We start from the raw sequence: 21629 nt of genomic DNA, 5'->3' as shown, positions 1-21629 counted from the left end.
GCTTTCTCGGTGTGGTGGTGGGAGTCGGGCCTTACTGGCTGGACAGCACTTAGATATAAGAGCAAGAGAGAGAACGCCATTAGGTTCTGCCAGTGGTGGGGACCAGGGGGGTACATTTGGGGGACGGTACTGGGAAGAAGCAGAGCACTGGGGCAGGGGTACTGCGAGCCGCGGACGTCAGCCCCAGTCAGAGGAGCAAACCCACCCCATGGGAAACGCAGCATCAGGCGGTTCCTCTGGATAGAGACAGAGCTGCATGCATCTTCTGGCCGAATTAGAACCATCCTGAAAATGGGATGCACGCCCGAGCGTTTGAGAGACCGTGGGTTCCCCTGGTAAGCGGGGGACTCCATCTCAGTTCCACGCCAGGCCTCGTCCTTGGGCCCAATGAAATAAACCCTTCTCACGTCCCCTTTTGTCACCCGTTCCTACTGATCCTGCAGACCTCAGAGATGAAGCGGACTGGCACTACCTGCAGCTCACTGACCCCTGGCCGGACCTGGAGCTGTTCAAGAAGTTGCCTTTCGACTACACTATTCATGACCCCAAGTACCAGGATGCCAGTCTCATCTGTTCACACCATCAGCGCATAAAGAGTGAAGGTCAGAGTTTTTCAGTCTCTCGCTTCCACCTGCCTCCAGAGTCCTTGGGGACAGGCTCTTAAAGCCATGAGCTGAAGGTCATGAAGGATGAGCTTATCTGGTGGCGGGGGGAGCGAACCAGCAGTGCCTGGGAGAGAACAGAGGTCACCCCCCCCCCAACACTGGACAAGGAAAGGCTCCTCTCGGACCCCACATGCTGCTTGGTTGCTCCTAAATAATGATGCGGATGCTTTTGATGGTTGGCCACGATTGGAATATTCTGAAGGTTCTGGTTCATAGAAGAAAAAGACATGTATGTTTCTCTATGAAATTTGGATTGTCGTGACCAAATGCATCGATTTTCTGTCCTTGCTCTCTCATTTTTCTCGCTGCTTCTTCTTTTCTTTTTTAAGGGCTGCACCTGCGGCATATGGAAGTGCCCAGGCTAAGGGTCGAATCTGTACTGCAGCTGCCGGCCTCCACCACAGCCACAGCAATGCCAGATCCAAGCTGCATCTGTGACCTACACTGCAGCTTGTAGCAATGCCAGATCCTTAAGCCACTGAGCAAGGCCAGGGGTTGAGCCCACATCCTCATGGATACTAGCTGGGTTCTTAGCCTAATTAGCCACAACGGGAATTCCTCTCGCTTCTTCTTCGAGAACCACTGACTTTCCCAGTATCATGACCTGCCGGGTTTCAGGGTCGGATGTGAGTGACCAGTGTGATTTGAGCACTGACTGGCAAAGTTCAGTGAATGGCTCATAAGAGGTAAATACTCATGGATTTCCATTTAAAATCACTCATTTCCAGAGTTCCCGTCGTGGCGCAGTGGTTAACGAATCCGACTAGGAACCATGAGGTTGCGGGTTCGGTCCCTGCCCTTGCTCAGTGGGTTAACGATCCGGCGTTGCCATGAGCTGTGGTGTAGGTTGCAGACGCAGCTCGGATCCTGCGTTGCTGTGGCTCCGATTGGACCCCTAGCCTGGGAACCTCCATATGCCGCGGGAGCGGCCCAAGAAATAGCAACAACAACAACAACAACAAAAAGACAAAAAAAAGACAAAAAGACAAAAAATAAAATAAAATAAAATCACTCATTTCTCACTTTATCTTCATCATTCTCAGAGCAGATCCCTTTCTGAAGGATCTTTCTTTCTTTTGCTTGTTTTTAGGGCTGCACCTGCTGCATATGGAGGTTCCCAGGCTAGGGGTCAAATTGGAGGAACAGCTGCTGGCCTGCAGCACAGCCGCAGCAATACAAGATCCGAGCTGCATCTGTGACCTACACCATGGCTCACGCGAACGCTGGATCCCTGCTCCACTGAGCGAGGCCAGGGATCGAATCCGCATCCTCATGGATACTAGTTGGATTTATTTCCGCCGCACCACAATGGAACTCCCGGAAGGATCTAGACCTTCTCTAACGGAGGCTGAGTGTTTAAACCTTAAGGCTGCGCAATCATTTGAAAACACGGAGGTGATTCATGGGCTTTACAGATATTTGCATGTTAAGTTGGTCATCACTTTACACTGTCACATAGCACATCCTCAAATACGTGTTCATGCAGCATCTGCAGGTTCACAGTAAGACGCCAGGTGTACACAGCCTTTAGTTTATCCCACGGACACATTGGTTCCAACCAGCCCAGCCACCTCAGGGCGGACAGGCGACATCACACCAAGCCTGTCACAGCGTTCACGTCGGATAAGCGGGGTGCCAGCGTTCGTCCGGCCCCTGCTGTGCTCTGATGCCCGGGGTTTCCTGCAGACAGAGGGACGCACCGCAAGCCGGACGACCTCTACGTGCGGCGGCAGACGGCGCGGATGAGGCTGTCCAAGTACGCGGCGTACAACACGTACCACCACTGCGAGCAGTGCCACCAGTACATGGGCTCCCACCCCCGCTACCAGGTAGGGCGGCCCCGCGGCTCCAGTGATGCTCGACGGCTCTCTGTCGCGTGCTGTGTTCACCTTGGCTGACGCTGCGGGTTCCTTGTGTGCGCATTCCGGAGTCGGGCGATGCAAAGTTCTGGAAGTCCTTGTCCCTCGTCCACTTGTATCCTTTGTCCCCTTCAAGACGCTCTGAAATTGGAGCTCCCGTCGTGGCCCAGTGGTTACTAAACCCAACTGGTATCCACGAGGGACACAGGTTCGATCCCTGGCCTCGCTCAGTGAGTTAAGGATCCGGGCATTGCCATGAGCTGTGGTGTAGGTCGCAGATGTGGCTCAGCTTTGGCGTTGTGGCTCAGGTGTAGGCCAGCAGCTGCAGCTCGGATTGGACCCTTAGCCCAGGAATTTGCACATGCTGCAGGTGTGTCCCTAAAAAGAAAAAAAAATGACATTTGCCTTAGACACTGGGTAAATGGGGATGAGCTACTGACCTGGGGCTCTGGCTGTCCAGGCTCTGGCTGGTCACGTGAAGGGGTTTGTGTTCCAGCTACACCTGTGTTCCATTCAAAGTGCTCTGGTTAGAGCTGTCGCCTTTCCTATTTCATTCCCTCTAAAACCCCTCAAGGTCATAGCATTATCCCCATTTTATAAATGAAGAGATTATGTTGGGCAGGGAGCAGAGGAGAGGGTTTTGAAGAATCAATAAGAGTTTGCCAAGGGGCCGGGGTTGGGGGGGACAGAGGGGAGGGAAGAGCACATGTGATAGAGGGGAGAAGATGGGTCTCTGGGGGAATTAGAAGTGATTTTAGGGAGTTCCCGTTGTGGCTCAATGGTAAGGAACCCAACTAGTATCCATGAGGATGTGGGTTCCATCCCTGGCCTCGCTCAGCGGGTTAAAGATCCAGTGTTGCCGTGAGCTGTGGTGTAGGTTGCAGACATGGCTTGATCCCGCATTGCTGTGGCTGTGGTATAGGCCAGTGGCTACAGCTCCGATTAGACCCTTAGCCTGGGAACCTTCATAATGCTGAGGGTGCGGCCCTAAAAAGCAAAAAAAAAAAAGAAAAGAAAAGAAATTTTAGTGGGTGTTGCTGGAGCTTAAAGTGAAGGGTGTGTGGTCCCAGGAGAGGCAGCTGGGCAGGTGCGGCAGAGACAGACCACAAAGGGTATCAGTGCCTCGGGGCGAGGTGGGGGCCTCATGGGGGGGGAAGCTGCATCTTGATCCATCTCTGTAGCCCCGTGGAGGTTTGCAGGCATGTGAGGCTGGTTGTTTGGAACGAGGAGGAGGGCGGGATTGGACCCTTAGCTTCTCTCTTCATCTCTTCCTGATCCACCCCCCCTTTGTCCCACCCCCAAGTCATAATCTGTTTCCCCCTCATCTCTGCTCTCAAAGTAGCACCTCCGTCGGACTTCACAGCCCATGTGACCTGGCCCACGTCCGCCCTCTCCAGGTCCCCGTGGTCCCCACCCGGGCATAGACTTGCTGTGCCTCTGCAGGAGGGGCTGTCAGCGGGAGGGTGAGGGGCTGGGGGAGACCCTCTGTGGACGCCTGAGCTGAGGCCTGGAGGAGGCATAAGCATGGCCGGGGCAGAGCCAGGCTGGGAGGTCACAGCAGAGGGCAGTGCGGGCAGAGGCCAGGAGAGGGAGGCCCCTTTGGAGAAGCGGCTGGGGGCGAGGCTGGACTTGGGGACAGCAGTGAGCCAAGACCTCCGGATGCCAGTGTCCACATCCCCAAGTCGGGGTGAGGACAGTGCCTGCTTCACAGGACGGCCGATGACGATTCCAGGAGGACAGGAGGTGCCTGGGTGTGGTGTGTGAAATAGAAGCATTCGCGCTTATTGTCTTATTAATGTGCTGTTTCATGTGTCGCTTTGGATGGGAAGATAAGCTTTGCTAGAATTAAAAACATCACCTGGAGCGTGGATGCTCTAGTTGGTAACCCAGCCTGCCTCTGGGTGGAGTCCAGGGTCTGGAGGGGTGGGTGGCTGGTGAGGCGTGGTCAGCGCCAGGAGTGGGGGGGGAGCGCCCCTGGCTGAGTGGGTGTGGCCTCGGGGGGGGCGGTGTCCTCTAGTGAGACCTGGGCGTCCTCCCTGTGTTCGGGTGTCAGCCTTGGGGACAGGTGGCAGTGACCTCTGTGTAGTCATGGCCACGCCGGGCCTGGGTTCTTCTGGGAAGCCAGGCCGGACTCTGATGACAAGCTCTGTCCTTTCCCCCTCGCACCCCAGCTCTATGAGTCCACCCTGCACGCCTTTGCCTTCTCTTACTCCATGCTAGGAGAGGAAATCCAGCTCCACTTCATCATCCCCAAGTCCAAGGAGCACCACTTCGTCTTCAGCCAACCCGGGGGCCAGCTGGAGAGCATGCGGCTGCCTCTCGTCACAGACAAGGTATTGGCTTCGCGGCCCCCGGGGTCCAGTCAGAGTGGCTGCAAATGACCACTGAGCTGGGGACCCAGAGACTGCGGTTCCTGATGAATCAAGGGCACATGGGGCAGGAGGGAGAGACTGATACGGTGATGGAACTTGGGGTGGCCGGGGAGCACAAGGGCCTTGAGGTCACTCAGTGTCCGGTTTGAGCCTTGCTCTGCTGATCCCTGGTTGTGTTATTTGAACTTGTCACTTGCTACCTCTGAGCCTCAACTGCCCCACCCGTAAGCTTTAGGCATGATAACGCTTGCGAAAAGTTCTAGTGAGAATTACATGGAATGACCAACGCAAGGCACCCGCTCAGAGCCTGGAGGAGAACAAGGGCTGAATAGGCTCTCATCCTCTTCAGCGTCTTTTCTTTAACGCGCTCTCTTACGGGGCATTTCAAACAGGCAGAGGCAGCAGAATAGCATAATGTCTCCCTTAGGGCTGGTGACCCACCTTCAATGGTTATTATTTCATGGCCAGTCTTGCTTCGTCTGGCCATCTCTCCTCATCTGCCTTCCTGGGTTATCTGGAGGTGAATCTCAGATGTTGCATCATTGCATTTGTAATGATACATACATATACATATATACATATATATATATATACACACATATATATATACATATATATATACACACACACACACATATATATACATATATATATATAGAGAGAGAGAGACAGACAGACAGACAGACAGAAAGAAGATGAAGTTTTCTTCTAAGGAAACTGTTTTTAATAATCCATTGTCTCGGAGTTCCCTGGTGGCTCAGTGGGTTAAGGACCTGGCATTGCCACGGCTTAGTCAAAAGGAAGTAGAAAAAAAAATCCACGGTCTCTGTGCCCACCATTTTAGAGTCACTTGGTTTGACAGTTCCAACCTGACAATCTTGGCATCAGGTTCTGCAGCCCCAGCCCCTGCAAACCTTGTATAAACACTATTCTTCTAACGTGCATAGAGCCGAATCCAGCCTCTCAGACCTAGCAGGCTGTTACCCAGCAATGGAAATGTTTGCAAAGTGGCAGAGAGGCCTTTGCTGTAAGGTGCCTCCTACCCGTGGGCTGGGGATTGAGGATTTATCAGTTTCTCCACTGTCTTTCCCTGCTAGTTTCCATCCAAGCTGGTTATGAGCACCAGCTGTGTGCACAGCTCTGCAGCAAGTGCTTTGAAGAGTTCAGAAGGAATGGAAGACCTGGCTTGGCCAGTGGAGCCTACTGTTGAGAAAAAGAGCGAAATAAAACATAGTCATGGGGAAGTTCCCATCATGGCTCAGTGGTTAACGAGCCCAACTAGTATCCATGAGGATGCTGGTTTGATCCCTGGCCTCGCTCAGTGGGTTAAAGGATCCAGCATTGCCAAGAGCTGTGGCGTAGGTCGCAGACACAGCTGGGATCTGGCATTGCTGTGACTGTGGTGTAGGCCTGCAGCAGTAGTTCCAATTGGACCCCTAGCCTGGGAACTTCCATAGGCTGTTGGTACAGCCCTTGAAAAAAAACAAAACACATAGTTGGAGTTCCCGTCATGGCGCAGTGGTTAACGAATCCGACTAGGGGCCATGAGGTTGCGGGTTCGGTCCCTGCCCTTGCTCAGCGGGTTAACAATCCGGCGTTGCCGTGAGCTGTGGTGTAGGTTGCAGACGCGGCTCGGATCCTGCGTTGCTGTGGCTCTGGCGTAGGCCAGTGGCTACAGCTCCGATTGGACCCCTAGCCTGGGAACCTCCATATGCCGCGGGAGCGGCCCAAGAAATAGCAAAAAGACAAAAAAAAAAAAAAAACCAAACCACATAGTTATAGGAGTTCCCGCTGTGGCACAGTGGGTTAAGGATCTGGCATTGTCTCTGCAGTGGCTTGGGTCATAGCTGCAACTTGGCAGCTTGGATGCGATCCCTGGCCTGGCCACTTCCATACGCCACGGGTGCAGCCATACACACAAAAAAAGAAAACGTAGAAGCGATTCTTAGCCTGAGTGTATGAGAAGCTAGGTTATATGCGTGCTGGAGGGATTTAAGACATTGAGGCGTGACGTGTTCTCCCAGCAGCACAACTTTGAGTGCCCACAGGAGAGGGTAATGCATTGGGGTAACTGACGTGTGCCTGTTAGTTTTTGTTCCCTAACCAGCCGTTCCCAGACACGCCTTTCTTGAGCTTCTGACTCTGCGGGCTGGCAGCTTAGGCTCAGTTCGAATGGGTGGTGGTCCTGGGGTGAGTTGCTCTCACTTGTGTCAAAGGTTAGTGACCAGGTCGGCGGCGGCTGGCTGGGCTCCGGTGGCCTGGCTGGCACACCCGCGTCTGCTCCCCTCTCCAGCTGGTGAGCCCAGGCCGCTTCCTGAGAGGCTTCTGGGAGCAGGCGGGGGGCATCCAGCCTCTGCAGGCCAGGCTCAGACCTGGGACACCGTCATTGGCACGGCATTTTACCCATGAAAGCAAGTCCCGAGGCTAAGCCAGATGCAAGGAGTGTGGAAACAGATGCCATCTCTGGACGGAAGAGGCTGCAAAGTCACATTGCAGAGGGAGGGGAGTGACGGGGGTCAGGCTGACAACAAACGCTGGCCCTCATCACGCCCCTGCTTTCCAGAGCCAGGAATACATAAAAAGCCCGACGTTCACCCCCACCACGGGCCGACACGAGCACGGACTCTTTAACCTGTACCACGCGATGGACGGTGCCAGCCATCTGCACGTGCTGGTGGTCAAGGAGTATGAGATGGCCATTTATAAGAAGTACTGGCCCAACCACATCATGCTCGTGCTCCCGAGTATCTTCAACAGCGCCGGAGTGGGTAGGCCTTTTGTTTGTTTTTTCTTTTCAACCCATGCCCTCCTCAATAAAAGGTCAATGGAGCCTTGAGAGAATGTTCTAGATGTTGACTGAAAAAAAAAAAGTGCAATGTGAGAGGTGTGAGATGAGTTTTATAGGGGAACATGAGAACTGTAGCCCCGGAGACAGCCTCTCAGTTCTGAGGAGCTGTTCTGAAAAGGTGCAGGGGGAGTTCCTGTTGTGGCTCAGCAGGGGTCACGAACCCAACTAGCATCCATGGGGATGCAGGGTTCGATCCCTGGCCTCGCTCGGGGGGTTAAGGATCTGGCGTTGCCGTGAGCTGTGGTGTAGGTCGCAGAGGTGGCTCAGATCCTGCGTGGCTGTGGTGTAAGCCGGCAGCTACAGCTCCGATTTGACCTCTAGCTTGGGAACTTCCATATACCAAGGGTGCAGCCCTGAAAAAAAAAAAAAAAAGAGGTAGGGGGTCCATACGTAGGTGATTTTTGGTGACAAAGGATCCATAGGATGAAACTCACGTCTTGGCTGAAGGTTGCTGCTGATCACAGGGAGCAGATGTCTCCGTGAAAGATTTTAGTGCCTTTCTAGATATGAGATGATGCAAGACTTTGGGCATAAAATCTTCTGACAAATATCTCAAGGCCTGTTCAGCCAGGTTTGCCCAGAGCGCCCCGCTCCTGATCTCCGCCCTGGACTCCTTTCGGGAGGGGTTAAAGGTCAGGGCCACAGCAGTTAATGACTCGATCTTTGCAGAAGCAGAGGGAGAGAGGCAGGTCTTGTCCCCAGAGAGAAAAAAAGATGTTTCTCATTAAGCTTGTAGGCTTTTACAGCTCTTTCGATTTGTTTGGGTCTTTGTTTTTCTTCGACGTTCGGTTATGGATTGAATTTGCGTTCTCAGCTCTTCGAAGAGCCGGGGTACGTAAGCAGATGCTTGAACACCCTGGAGGGGAGTCTTTCCTGCTCTCGACTTTTCTCTCCCAGTCAGCAGCCTGTAGGGAGTGGGTGCGGGCTGCAGATCAGGGCCCGGGAGCTGGTGCTGGGGCCTTGGTGGGCTCTCGTGCGGTTCTTCCTACGGGGGCTTTGTCCCGGGGGGCAGGGTGGGGGGCGTGGGACTGACCGAGCAGGGGGTCGTCTGCCTGTTTCAGGCGCTGCCCACTTCCTGATCAAGGAGCTGTCCTACCACAACCTGGAGCTGGAGCGGAACCGGCAGGAGGAGCTGGGGATCAAGCCGCAGGACATCTGGCCTTTCATCGTGATTTCCGACGACTCCTGCGTCATGTGGAACGTGGTGGACATGGACGGCGGTGGCGGGGAGAGAAGCAGGTGAGGGCTCCCCGCCTCCGCCCCCCAGGGAAGGCCCGAGGGCGTGCTCCCTGCTCAGTGGGGGCTTCTCATCCATGCTTCGAGGACCCAGAGGGCACCTCATCTTCAGTGCTCGGTGGGCAGAGCTCCGCGTGGGCTGGGCTCCCATCCCAAGCCTTATTCTGCGTTTTTAATTTGGAAAACATGTGTTGGAATATACGCCATGCCGAAAATGATGCTGGATCGATCCAGTATAACATATACACCAAAAAGCAAGTCTGATACCTATCCAGACATTTTCTTGAACGGAACACATGCATTAACTAAACTCCCCTGTGAAGAAATGGACCATCCCCGGCTCCCCAGAATCTTCCCGTCCCCCCACCCTCCCCCAGCCTCACTCCCAATGTGAAGCTGTGTTTCATTTGCTGTGTGACATTAGGGAAACGACTCTTTGGGGTAGATTCCCCATCTTTCAAAGGGGCACTGATCCTTGCGCCAGAGGTTTGATATGAGGATTAATTCAACTATGACAGGTGCACCCAGAGGCTGGTGATAGAGCAGCGAGATATAGGAAAGGCTCGTCCGTACAGCTGCATCTGAACATCATTGGAAAACATTTCCTTTTGTGGTTTTGCCATGACTGTTTCAAGTCAGGATCTTAGCCCTTATTTTTGGCTTTTTTTTTTTTTTTTTTTTTTTTTTTGAGAGAGAGAGAAAGAGAGACAAGTTGATTTTTGGCTTGTTGTTTGGAAAGACAACTTGAGGTCAGTTCACCTCTTGTGTGAGTGAATCCTAATATAACACTTCCCACAATCACCACTGTTCTTCTAGAAAAAAATGTTTTCTGTCTGATAGAGCTGTTCGTGCATGAGAATAGCAGTGTGCTGTGCTTTCTGGGTTCTCGCTGTCACCCCTCCGAGGGCAGGATCTCGGCCGACAGCAGCGATGGGAAAGCAGTGGAAGCTTTTCCCTCTGCCTGTCTGAATTTCATTCTGAAGCAGCCGTTCGAGGCCTGGAATGTCAAAGTTGGCCAGGGCCTTCGAGGGTTTGGTCCAAGCTTCTTAGTTGGGGGAAAGAAAGCTGAGATGCAGAGTCGAGCTGCTTGCCTGGGCTCCTACAGACAGAGCTCTGGTCGCCCCAGCTCCCGGCCCTGGGGTCACTCCCTTCAGCCGCCCCGGCCATCAGGTGGCCCTCACTGTCTTCACAGACCTCAGACACCGTCACTGGGGGTAGGAGGTGTTTACACCGCTGCCTCCTTCCTCCCCCCACGTTGGAATTGACAGCAGAAATGCGAGGTGGTTTGACATGATGCAAAGACTGTGGCCTCTGGAGACAGACATACTGTTTAATCCAAGCTCTGTTGAGTGACACCGGGCAACTTACCCAGAGCCTCTTCTTTCTCATCTGTAAAATGGGGGCAACATGCCTATGTGGTAAGATTGCTGCAAGGGTCAGTGATAATGAATTTGAACTGTCTGACACGGTGTCTGGTGTTTGTGCTGGGTTCCTTGCGCACCACCTGGCCGGGCCAGAGCGTTCAGGGAAAAGCGGTGTCCTGGCTGACCTGGTCCAGGGGACCTCGCTGTGGGCTGCAGGCCAACCTGGGGTTGCCCCGCTCCCTCCTTTGAGCAGGGAGTTTTCCTGGACGGAGAGAAACGTCTCCTTGAAGCACATCATGCAGCACATCGAGGCGGCCCCCAACATCACCCACTACGCCCTGATCGGCTTGCGGAAGTGGTCCAGCAAGGCCGGGAGCCGCGAGGTGCGCGAGCCCTTCTCCCGCTGCCACGTGCACGACTTCATCATCTTGAACGTGGACTTGACCCAGAACGTGCAGTACAACCAGAATCGGTGAGCTCCCGCCCCACCCCCGCTCAGCCCATGGGCCCGGGGCCCTCCGAGAAGGGCAGCCTTCCACTCCGCAGGCGTGCGCCCTGCCTTTCCTGGTGCAGACGCATCACGGCCTGTCCTGTGTTCCTTCTCTGCGTCCCAGAGGAGGGTCTTCCGGGCAGGAACCAGCCTGCTTCACCTTCCTGCTCCCGGTACAGGAGCGCGCACTCCACGTGTGTGGCGGGGACCTGACTGGGGCGTGAGCTGCCTCCAGTCCGACCCGCCCCCTCCTCCTCCGGTTCCGGGCAGGTTCATGTGTGACGACGTGGACTTCAACCTGCGCGTGCACAGCGCCGGCCTCCTGCTCTGCCGCTTCAACCGCTTCAGCGTGATGAAGAAGCAGATCGCGGTGGGCGGGCACCGGTCTTTCCACATCACGTCCAAGGTGGGCGTGGCCGCGTGCGCGGAGGGGCTGCGGGAAAACGGATGCTGGGAGCTGGTGGGGAGGGCGCCCGGGTGCCTTTGAGTCAGTGGGATGGGCCTGACGGCTGGGAGTGCTGGTAAAGTTTCCACTTGGGAGCCCTGGGAAGAGAAAACCTCCGCTGGGTTTCCCTTCTGATCTCAGATTCTAACCAGGTCCCTGGGAGCGCCGGAGCGCATGCGCACCGCCCGCCTTCCTGTGCGCCCTTGCCCGCGGGCGCGCCGTGGGGGTTGCCCGGGCACTTCTCCATCACTTTTGCGGCTCGCTTGTCTGGCTTCTGTGCTGGACAGAGCTCCTGGGGGGCCGCCCTGGTGCTGCGCTCTTCTCCGGGGGCCCCTGGGACAGTGCCTGCCAAATGCTCTCCGAATGGCATTGACGGCCTCACTTGATGGCTGAGCCATCTGTCCAGGAGCCAGGCTCCAGGAGGGGAGAGACGTGATCCGACTGTGTTCGTGGTGGCCTGGCAGGCCTGGGCCATTCAGATGTGAAGTCACAGCCCCGCCTCCAAGGTCCCTCTTATCCGAGAGGCAGAGTGGCAGAGATGAGCTGGAGAAGGAGGCAGGACCTTGTCCTCCAGGGAACGTTCTAGACTTTTCTCTGGGAGTAACAAGGACCCATGGAGGGGGTGCAGCGAAGGGTTACGTTAGTCTCTGGCTGCAGCGTGGGAAATGTGGATGGGGTAAGAGACTGTGGGCTCAGATGGCTGGGCTACCGAGAGGAAGGGCACTGGGGCTGGACGGGAGACAGGATCTGGGGAGGCTTGGCCATTCCCAGGGTGCTTCTTGGATTGGGGGAAATATTCTCAAGGGCTCTGGGTTCTCATTTTTTCCTAGACCATACAGCCAATTTTTTCGCCTGAAATGCTCAGTGTCTGTAATTGCCACTGCTCACGTGATCAGTTTTCACATGTCCCACTTAGGTCAAACCTAATTTTTCCTAATGGAGAACTTCACTGTGGAGGGATGTGTTCTCGCAGCACTGCTCCAGGGCACAGCCTTCCAAGACGGGCCGCCCCGCCCGGGTTCCCTGCTCAGGGTGGCCGGGAGTGGCTGACGCCCGCCCTCCCCACGCAGGTGTCTGGCAACCCCATGGCCGTCGTGCCCTCCCAGTACATCTGCGCCCCCGACAGCAAGCACACGTTCCTCGCGGCCCCGGCGCAGCTCCTGCTGGAAAAGTTCCTCCAGCACCACAGCCACCGCTTCTTCCCGCTGTCCCTGAAGAACCACGGCCACCCCGTGCTGTCTGTCGACTGCTACCTTAACCTGGGGTCACAGGTAACTGTCAGAGGGGGTGCTGTCGAATCCCTAAATCTCGGAAATTCCTAAAACAGATGCACTGGCACCCAGGACTTGGGGTGATAACCACTCGCTTACTTTGGCTCCGGAATTGACCCCACTGCACAGCTGATAGAATAAAGGCTAAGAGAGCTGAAATGGGTTTTGCCCCAGCCTAAGTCAGGAATTAAACCCAATTCTAGTGCTAAAACACTGCTGATTCTCAAGACAACTGTAACCAGATAAATCTGGAGAAGTCTCTCAGAATTGATTTTTAGGATAGATTTGGAAATAACATTAAAGCCCCCAAAGCCTGAGCTTGACCAAGCAGTTAATATTCATGTGATGCAAAGCTTTTGAATAAGGGTGTTGAGGATTGCGTGGGAAATGACATTTTTCTCTTGGATTCCTTTTTCAGATCTCTGTGTGTTACGTGAGCTCCAGGCCCCACTCTTTAAACATCAGCTGCTCCGACTTCATGTTCAGTGGCCTCCTGCTGTACCTCTGTGACTCTTTTGTGGGAGCCGGCTTTTTGAAAAAGTTTCATTTTCTGAAAGGTAACTTCCCATACTCTTACCGTGGACCTTGGACAGCTGTTGTCCCCTGGCGCCTCTTCGGAGGTGACCTCCGGTCCTAGCCCTTCATGCCAGTGGGCAAACCAAGGCTCAGGGTGCGTGGCTGCCCGACCACCCAGGGATGCACACGAAGGCTGGGCTGGGATCCCAGGGCGGCTGGCTCTGCCCTCCACCTGTTCAGGTGGGACTAGACACACCCCCTTTCTCTTCGGTGACAGGCAGGTGGTTTCGCCTTCAGGGCTGCTTTCCAGTCCAGACTCGCGTAAGCACGCAGATCTTCCTCTTGGTGGATGAGCCCTTCTTCCTTGTCTCGGGGGGCAGCGGGCATCCTTCCTCTCATCCTAACCGTCCTTCCTCTGTAGGTGTTTTCACGCTAGAGCGGTTGAGAGGGACAGACACGCATTCTCTCTGACTTAAAACCCTTTTTTCCGGTCCAGCTGGGATCCCTAATCGACTTTCGCTTTTCCTTGGTTGCTCTTAAACCTTCGGCTCTACCAAGTGTGTAGGGCGCACCAACATCGCATACGGTTTGGGGAGAGAGTGAGAGGTTTCTGCCGCAGTCTCGCTCTTGGAAGCGTTTTGCGGAGTAGGAGAGGAGGCTGGTGGGTAGGAAGGTAGGAAGCGCACCTGTGGTCACCGTGTTCGCTGAGCGTCCAGAGGGGGAGGATTCCCACGGGCGGGCAGAGGAGAGAGGTCAGAACTGCATGAGGCCTGGGCGGGTGGCCGCTCGGACGGGTCGGGGCGCTGAGGCTAAGGGGTGGCCCGGGGTGAGGCAGTTCCCACCAGGCACTGGAGCTGAGGGTGTCGGTTTGTGACCGCACGTGTCCACCGCCTTCTCCCGCTCTGCTCACTTCTCTGCCAACATCTCTTGGGCCCACGTTGCCTCATCTGCCAAACCTACCACAATCTCACTGTCTTGCTAAGCTTCCCAGGCGTCCCCAAGGAAGCAAGAGCTCACTCAGACGTCTGGTCCTTCCCTTTTCCTTCCTGGGTTGCTCTTGCCGGCCGCATCCAGACGGTGGCTTTCCCCTGGATCCATTGCCCTGCCCTCTTCACATGCCTCTGCCATTGTCCACACAGGTGCGACCTTGTGTGTCATCTGCCAGGACCGGAACTCACTCCGCCAGACGGTCGTCCGCCTGGAGCTGGAAGACGAGTGGCAGTTCCGGCTGCGAGACGAGTTCCAGACGGCCAACGCCAAGGAGGACCGGCCCCTCTTCTTTCTGACCGGCCGGCACATCTGAGGGAGGAGCCTGCAGAGCCTCGCGCTGCTGAGGCCAAAGGAAGAATCAGAACCACGGGGTGTCTGGACTGGACCGGGCCCCAGCGAGCCCCTCGTGGTACGTGCCAGGGAAGCGAGGCCCAGAGACGGATGGGAGCGACGGGGATGGTGGATGGCGAGCAGCAACGCAAATCCTAGACCCTAGGTTCCGGGCCAGACCCCACCGCCCTGGGCCGTGTCCAAGTCCATTTTTCTGAAGAACCATGTTTTCCCGACGTCGCCGCATCCACATGCTTCCGTGGACAAACCTGACTTTTCTCTTAGTCCCGAGGGATCACTCTTGGAGGGCCTGGTAGACGTGCCAGCATTGCAGATGACGGCTCTGATTTGGGTGGTGTAGGCGTCCCTGTTACCTGCGACAAAGCAATGTTCCCAAAGCACCGTTTTAATTGTAAAGGTTGGAGACCAGACACCACCAAGCGGGTCATTTAATGAGAATCATGCACGTTTGCTCTTGTAGAAGCTCGCCCACAGGCATCACATTCAGAAAGGAAAACTCTAGTTTCGGTTCAGAGCAAATGTGATTCTGATAGTGTAGGGTAAACACCCTACCTCTTAGAAAGGGCAAAAGTGAAAAGAAACTTAAAAAAAAAAAAGCCAACTGCAAGAGTTTCAGGAAGGAAGTTAGAGTTACAGAGGTTGACCTTGAGAAAGATGATTTGCCTTACGAAGGAAAGAGGCCCCAGTGGCTTCAAACAGGGAAAACAACCAAAGCAAGACAGCCAATACTTAAGAACTAGACTTCTGACTCTTATTTATGGAGGCTCGGTGTTCAGTTCCTTGAATGGCTTGTCTTCTCTTATGAATGTTTGGTCCCTGACCAGAGAGGAAGGGGGACAGACGAGGCAGCCGGGAGGTTCCGCGATGCCCACACTCCTTTGCCTGCCAGCGTGCCAGAGCGCCCCCTAGAGGCCGGCCTTGGGTCAGGTGCTTTCCCAGATCTTGCGAGACCCTTCCAGCAGCCTGGCTGGGTGGAGTCATTCTTCCCGTTTGAAAGATGAGCCGGTCGAGATGCGGTGTGCACCTCACCAGGAGCACACGGTTTGGAGAGAAGCAGAAGCAGAGTCCTGGATTCTGGATTCTAGGGTCCATCTCCCCCCAACCCCACATTGCTGATGGAGTGGCCTGTAACCAAAGAAAAATCGAGAGCTGCTCAGAAGGGAAGCAGCAGCGTGCCCTCGTCTCTGTCCGTCCAGGACCTGTATGAGCACTCGGATGGGTGACAGCCCGAGAAGAAGTCCTTTTCAAAGACGATGCCAAAGAGTTAATGTCAGTGTTTTCTTCCCTAAGAAAAAACAAGTCCATGAGTAGAAAAGATTTAGGTCATGTTTCTAAAATGATCACTTTGTACCTGTCATTCATTATTCCTATTTTGGAGTAAAAACTTACCTTCTTCTGTTCTACTTGTTTTTTGTAAATAGCCGCTTCTGGGCTGCTCTTCCCATTTTATTAGTTAATTTAAACTTGAAAAAAAAACTAATATTCTTGTTCGTTTCAGCCTTATGAATAAAATTTGTGATGCGTGTATTGTTTCCTCGGTGGGGATGAATGGCGTTGCTTTGAGAGGAAGTTGCGTGGCCAGGGACCTCCGGGAGCTACCTGCTTAAAATCTCATGGCCTGATAGGGCAGTTTGGGAATGGAGAGAAGAATGAATCCATAAAAGGAAGGGTACGTTAACAGGTGGGGGGGGGGGATCCCTGGAAGAGAAAAGGCAGACCGGGGTGGAAATGGAAGAGACAGTAGCTCTGAGGGTTCCCAGGAGGCTGCCATGCAGGCAGGTGGTTCTGTACTACCCTGAGCTTCGGAGCAGTTAAAGAAGCTGGAAGGGGCCTGGGCATTTGTCAGGGTCATTAACAGGGGGAGCCGTTTGGAGTAGCCAGGCTGATGGGTCCCTCCCAGCTCTTCCTGCCGCATCTCCCACCCCCACAACCTTGGGCCGAGCAGCTGGGGGGGCTGAAGCTCAAGCAGGATATGGAATTTGGAGCCTTAAGCAGGGGGTGGGGGTGGGGGTGGGGGAGAGCTGGGAGGGGGCACTGGGGGCCAGACCTTGGTGGGGACAAGCTTTTGGCACCCCCTCTCCACGGCATTGTCCTTTCCCCACTGTCTCTTGAGGCAGTTCATAGCAAACAGGTGCACCCTAGTTCAGAAGATATGAGAAGCATGATAGAATGAGAGAGAATGACCTTCATAAAGGGTAAAGCGAACAATCCTGCATTAAAAAGAAGAGCTGATAAACACTCCTATAAAGCAAATGTGACTAAATTCAGGGGAAAAGTGAGATTATATTGTATCCAGAACAAAAAAGAGATCAGTTCCAGATCTTGGAAATTAAAACCTCAGTGTTAATTGCCGGTTGAAATAGACCAGCTCAAGAGCAGAAGGTGCAGGTGAAAGCCTCTGCCAAGGGCAGCACGAAGGAATATTCCCGATCTCTGCTAACCCGTTACTTCTGCCTCTGCTCACGGCACGTCGGCCGTCCTGGGCCACCTTGGCCAATGCCAGGCCAGCACCCACCTCCGCCCGGAGGCCTCATCCCCTCACATGTTTGGGCCCCTCCCTCACTTCCACTGGGCTCTTACTGCTCAGAGGCCACCTCCTCGGGAAGGTCACCCCTGATGGATGCACCTGCTAACAGAGCACAGCTTATTTGTTTAGCTGTCTTTTGGTTTGTTGGCCCCTCCCTGTGAAAGTAGGAATCTTTTAAGACAGTTTCACTGCTCTGAGAACAGTGATTATGCCCAGCAAATGGTGAGTGTTCAGAGATGCCCGCTGAGTGAATAAAATGAGTCTCTTCTATCTTTGCTGATCCCAACGTGGGAGCCGGGGGTGGGAGTGGTCGCTGATGGAGGGACTGATAAAACGAGGGAAATGGGGCTAAGAATCTTGGTTTAATGGGGCAAGAGTGATTAACCCGATTAGTGAACATTTAAATATGTGTGTTAACGAGTTCCCACTGTGGCCTCGTGGGTTTAGGATCCAGCATGGCTGCAGCTGTGGCGTAGGTTGCAGCTGGGGCTAGGATTCAGTCCCTGGCCTGGGAATTTTCGTATGTCATGGGTGCAGCCAAAAAAGGGGAAAAAATGTGTGTTAAAAACATTTAGAGTAACTGCTAGATGGGGAGAAAAAAAAAAGGAACAAGCTGTCCAACCTCAAAAATACTAAAAAGAAAGGCAGCGCTGGCAGAATCAGTTTATACAGGAGGTGAGAACAGGCTGGGGAGGGGATAAACGATGAGAAAGCTTGGAAGTGAGAACAGTTGATGGAACACATCCAAACCTGTCAATAATCAAAATAATTACATGTGGGAGTTGCCTTCGTGGCTCAGTGGTTAAGGAATCCGACTAGGAACCATGAGGTTGCGGGTTCGACCCCTGACCTTGCTCAGTGGGTTAAGGATCCGGCGTTGCTGTGAGCTGTGGTGTAGGTCAGAGACGTGGCTCGGATCCTGTGTTGCTGTGGCTGTGGTGTAGGCCGGCAGCTACAGCTCTGATTCGACCCCTAGCCTGGGAACCTCCATATGCCGCAGGAGAGGCCCCAGAAAAGGCAAAAAGACAAAAAAATAAAACAAAATAATTACACATGGAATAAAGTCACCTAACAACAGATCGAGGTGCTCAGATTGGGTCCAAAAAGCTTGTCCGACTAGGACTTCCTATTTTAAAATAAAATAAATGAGGTATTTTGCGCTAAAGCTCAAAATTCTACCTAAAAGGGTAAGACTGTCCCCAAACTTGGGAGATATGCCACCCCTGCTCTGAAATATGAAGCAAGAACTATGAGAGGAATGGGTAGGAGTTCTCGTCATGGCGCAACAGAAATGAATCCAACTAGGAACCATGAGGTGGCAGGTTCGATCCCTGGTCTCGCTCAGTGGGTTAAGGATCCAGTGTTGCTGTGAGCTGTGGTGTAGGTCACAGACGCGGCTCAGATCTGATGTTGCTGTGGCTGTGGGGTAGGCCGGCAGCTGCTGCTCTGATTCAACCCCTAACCTAGGAACCTCCATGTGCCGCAAGTGCGGCCCTCAAAAGACACACACACACACAAAAGAATGGGTAAATCGTGTCATCACTGATGGAGGCTAGTACATATCTCGCAGAAATTGAGAGAGGAGACCCACGGGAATGAGAGCTGGTTGACACAATGACATGTTCGGTCTAAAGCCGTCAACCTTCAAGGAAGAGAATTCTTACGGAGTAAAAATTCCAGAAAATGTTCTGAAACGAGATAGCAGTGATGGTTCCCTAACATTGTGAAGGTGCCAAATGTCACTTAATGGTCAACTTTGTGTGTCTTTTACCCCCGTAAAGTCACAACTATCCCAGAACGTTGGGAAATATGAAATGCCGGACTTCCGCAAGGCCAAGTAACAGTCACCCCCAAGCCAGCTAAAAATTATAAACACACACCAAGACAACTGACTTTTTTCCTGAGCTCTTGCAGCGATTTAAGGCTCTTGCAATAAAGGGGGAGAACTCGCGCTGCAGGAGCAACCCTTTTCTGGATGTCACAGTTCTCAACGCAGGACGCGGCAGCGCAAAGGACACGGAATCTGAGATCCGGAGCCTTGGGTCCGCGCCTTCGGTCCTTTGCCAGGTCACCCAGCTCCTTGGAGACGGTGTGAAGCTGTGAAACCAGCCACAGTGAGTAGCAAACTTTTTTGAGCGCCTACTGTGGGTCGGCCTTTCACTACATGACTAATGGTCCATTATCTCATTCAGTCCACACCATAACCCTCTGAAGTAGAGACCATTGGTACCATCTGATAGAGGAAAAAACTAGGGCTCAGAGAGGCTAAGTGACTAGTCTAAGATCACACAGCTCTCAAGCGACAGAACAAATCTACCTGTGTGTCTGCGGATGGTTTCACAAATATCACAGCTGCCTCCGACCTTGAGTAATTTACTTCCACCAAAGGCTGTATATTCGAAGGCACCATTGGCTCCTAAGACTCTGTGCACAATAAAAATGCGGATCCAGAATTTTCTCACTGGGAAAGGTGTTGCGCTGCCTGTTGGAGGTGGTGCTGGATTCAAGCATGTACCAAATCCATGCCATTATGTACACTACCCAGAGTCTACCCAACCTGCATGGAAAAAATAAAAATCACTTAAACCAACAAAAACCAGAGTCCAGGCGTTCCTAGCATGAAGGTTTAGGAACCACTTTAAACGTTTGCATGAAACCTCCCAGGTCTGGCTTCCGATTCTGCAGACAGCTCTTTAAGGGAAGACCAGGAACGAGGGGCAAGCCCAGTGTCCAGGGCTGCTGTGTCTTTTTCCGTCTTCTTGCTCAGGCAGACTTCCAGCTCCAAAGGGATTAGCATTTTAATGAACAAAACAGTTGGAAAGGCCAGTGCAGACTTTTCAAGCGCTTCAGGTCTAGAAAAGGAGCAGGAATTCTCTGACTCCATTTGTCATTCGCCGGATAGACTGTCCCAGTTTCATTGTGCCTGTCTTCTCAAGCTCTGGCGAGCCCCAATTGTCCCTAGTATCCTTTGCTCTATGAAGGGGTCTTTCTTAGGGGTGGCAATCCACGCTAACAAGAAGGGTGGGATTGGGGTGATAGGATGCCTTGAACTGTGTCCCCCCAAAAAGATATATTGAAGTCCTGCCTCTCAGTACGTTGGAATGTGACTTTCATTGGAAATAGGGTCACTGCTGATGTAATTAGTTGAGATGAGGTCATATGGGAGGGAAGGGGGCCCTGAATCCAGTATGACTGGCGTCCTTAGAAGAAGAGGAGAATGAAAAACAGAGGGAGAATGCGGTGGGCCTGTGGCAGGGATGGGGATGATGGGTCCACATGCTAAGCAATTGCGACGATGCTGGGAAGCACCAGAGCTGGGGAAGTGCCAAGGAACGATTCTTCCCTGGAGCCTTGGAAGGTGCCCTGCTGGCACTTGATTTTGAACTTGTGGCTTCCAGAACTGGGAGGGGATCAATTTCTGTTGTTTTAAGAATTTCCCCCCGCTTGGTGGTGCCTCGCTACGCATCCCTGGGAAATTAATACAGGTGGGCCCTGCATGCTTCCTCTTTCCAAAGCTTGGTGGAGGCGTCCCAGGATCCTGGTATGATGTAGACACAGCTATAAGATGAAGATTTCGGAAAGGAACACTTTTGGGGTCTTGGCCAAGCAGGCAAACAAATAGGTCAACCAACCGCACAGATATAGCTTCTTTTTTTTGAAAGATAAAAGTATAAAGATAGTCTGCATTCAGGGGCCAAGAGCATCCCTTTCTGTTAATGACAGCTACTACCTCCTGAGCACATTTTTCCAAGCCTTTTTTTTTTTCATATTTATAACGTCACTGAATCCTGAAAGCCCACAGGACAGTAGTTATAATGTCTAATCCACAGACCTGGACAGGAGACGCAGGCAGGTGGAAGGAATTTCTAATAAGTGGCAGGTAGTTTCCACCTCCAGACCTGGCTGACCCTGGACTGCAGGTGCGTTATATACATCCGTGCTTTTACCGGGACCGCAGGAAAGGGAACTTTTTTTTCCCCTTTTTTTGGAGGGGGGGCTTTATTTCTATTTGAAATTTTTATTTAGGTATTACACAAATAACATTATACCAAAAAATTAGGGGGAAAAAAACCCCCAGGCTATTTCACAGTTCTTTTTCTTCCAGTCATTTCTTTTTATGTTTTTCTGCTGCACCCACAGCACATGGAAGTTCCTGGTCCAGGGATCAAAGATCTGAGCTGCAGTTGGGACCTACGCCACAGGTGCAGCAACACCAGGTCCTCCTTAACCCACTGTGCCACAGTGGGAACTCTCCACCAGGCATTTCTGAGTGTCTGCTGCGTGCCAGGCATGAAGCTCCGATCCTGGGGTGAAGGTGACAGGGTCACCTGCTTGGGTCACTGACGCCTCCGTAGCAAACTCACATGGTCTAAGTGACTTCTAAGTCAAGTCTAGTGAATTCATTTCTGTAGCCCCCCAAATTTCCTGCCAAGTGCCTTTCTGGGTGTGAGGGTGAGGGCGGGGGGGGGGAACTCTCTGATTTTCTTTCCCTTTGCTCTCTGAGCACTGGTCATGTTTGCTTTCTGGCAGCAACACTGGCTCTTGTCTTTGACGTTTTGAAATTAATGTATGAGCTGTAAAACGTGGCCTCGCTATTATCTTGATCGTCGTCCTTTTAGGAACTTTCGAGGTTGAACGTATCTCCTCGCGCGTGTTTCTTGGCTTTTGAGGTCTTGGTGTTTTCCTTACTGATTT

At 53.1% G+C, this 21629-nt stretch overlaps 1 protein-coding gene across 6 annotated transcripts in view; it reads left to right on the top strand.

Moving 5' to 3' along the window:
- GREB1 (growth regulating estrogen receptor binding 1) overlaps positions 1 to 15932 on the top strand; it is a 136347-nt gene extending 120415 nt beyond the window's left edge. For 5 of the 6 annotated variants that reach the window (XM_021087828.2, XM_085019963.1, XM_021087827.2 and 2 more), the window contains 10 exons: positions 444 to 602; positions 2352 to 2494; positions 4696 to 4857; positions 7460 to 7664; positions 8806 to 8983; positions 10598 to 10816; positions 11105 to 11240; positions 12350 to 12550; positions 12969 to 13107; positions 14206 to 15932. In XM_021087828.2, the coding sequence (XP_020943487.2) occupies positions 444 to 602; positions 2352 to 2494; positions 4696 to 4857; positions 7460 to 7664; positions 8806 to 8983; positions 10598 to 10816; positions 11105 to 11240; positions 12350 to 12550; positions 12969 to 13107; positions 14206 to 14369 (1706 nt within the window). In that variant the 3' untranslated portion in view covers positions 14370 to 15932. The remainder of the gene's footprint in view (positions 1 to 443; positions 603 to 2351; positions 2495 to 4695; positions 4858 to 7459; positions 7665 to 8805; positions 8984 to 10597; positions 10817 to 11104; positions 11241 to 12349; positions 12551 to 12968; positions 13108 to 14205) is intronic. The other variant, XR_014842552.1, reaches the window with a different exon arrangement.
- Positions 15933 to 21629: the final 5697 nt, after the last annotated feature.

This window comes from Sus scrofa, chromosome 3, assembly GCF_054392235.1.
Source record: "Sus scrofa isolate SSC_HxYL_T2T_F1_AM1 chromosome 3, Sscrofa_HxYL_maternal_Yorkshire_Landrace_v2.0, whole genome shotgun sequence".
Classification (NCBI taxonomy): Eukaryota; Metazoa; Chordata; class Mammalia; order Artiodactyla; family Suidae; genus Sus; species Sus scrofa.
The sequence above is the reverse complement of the archived record's forward strand: the minus strand, read 5'-3'. Positions and strand labels throughout refer to the sequence as shown.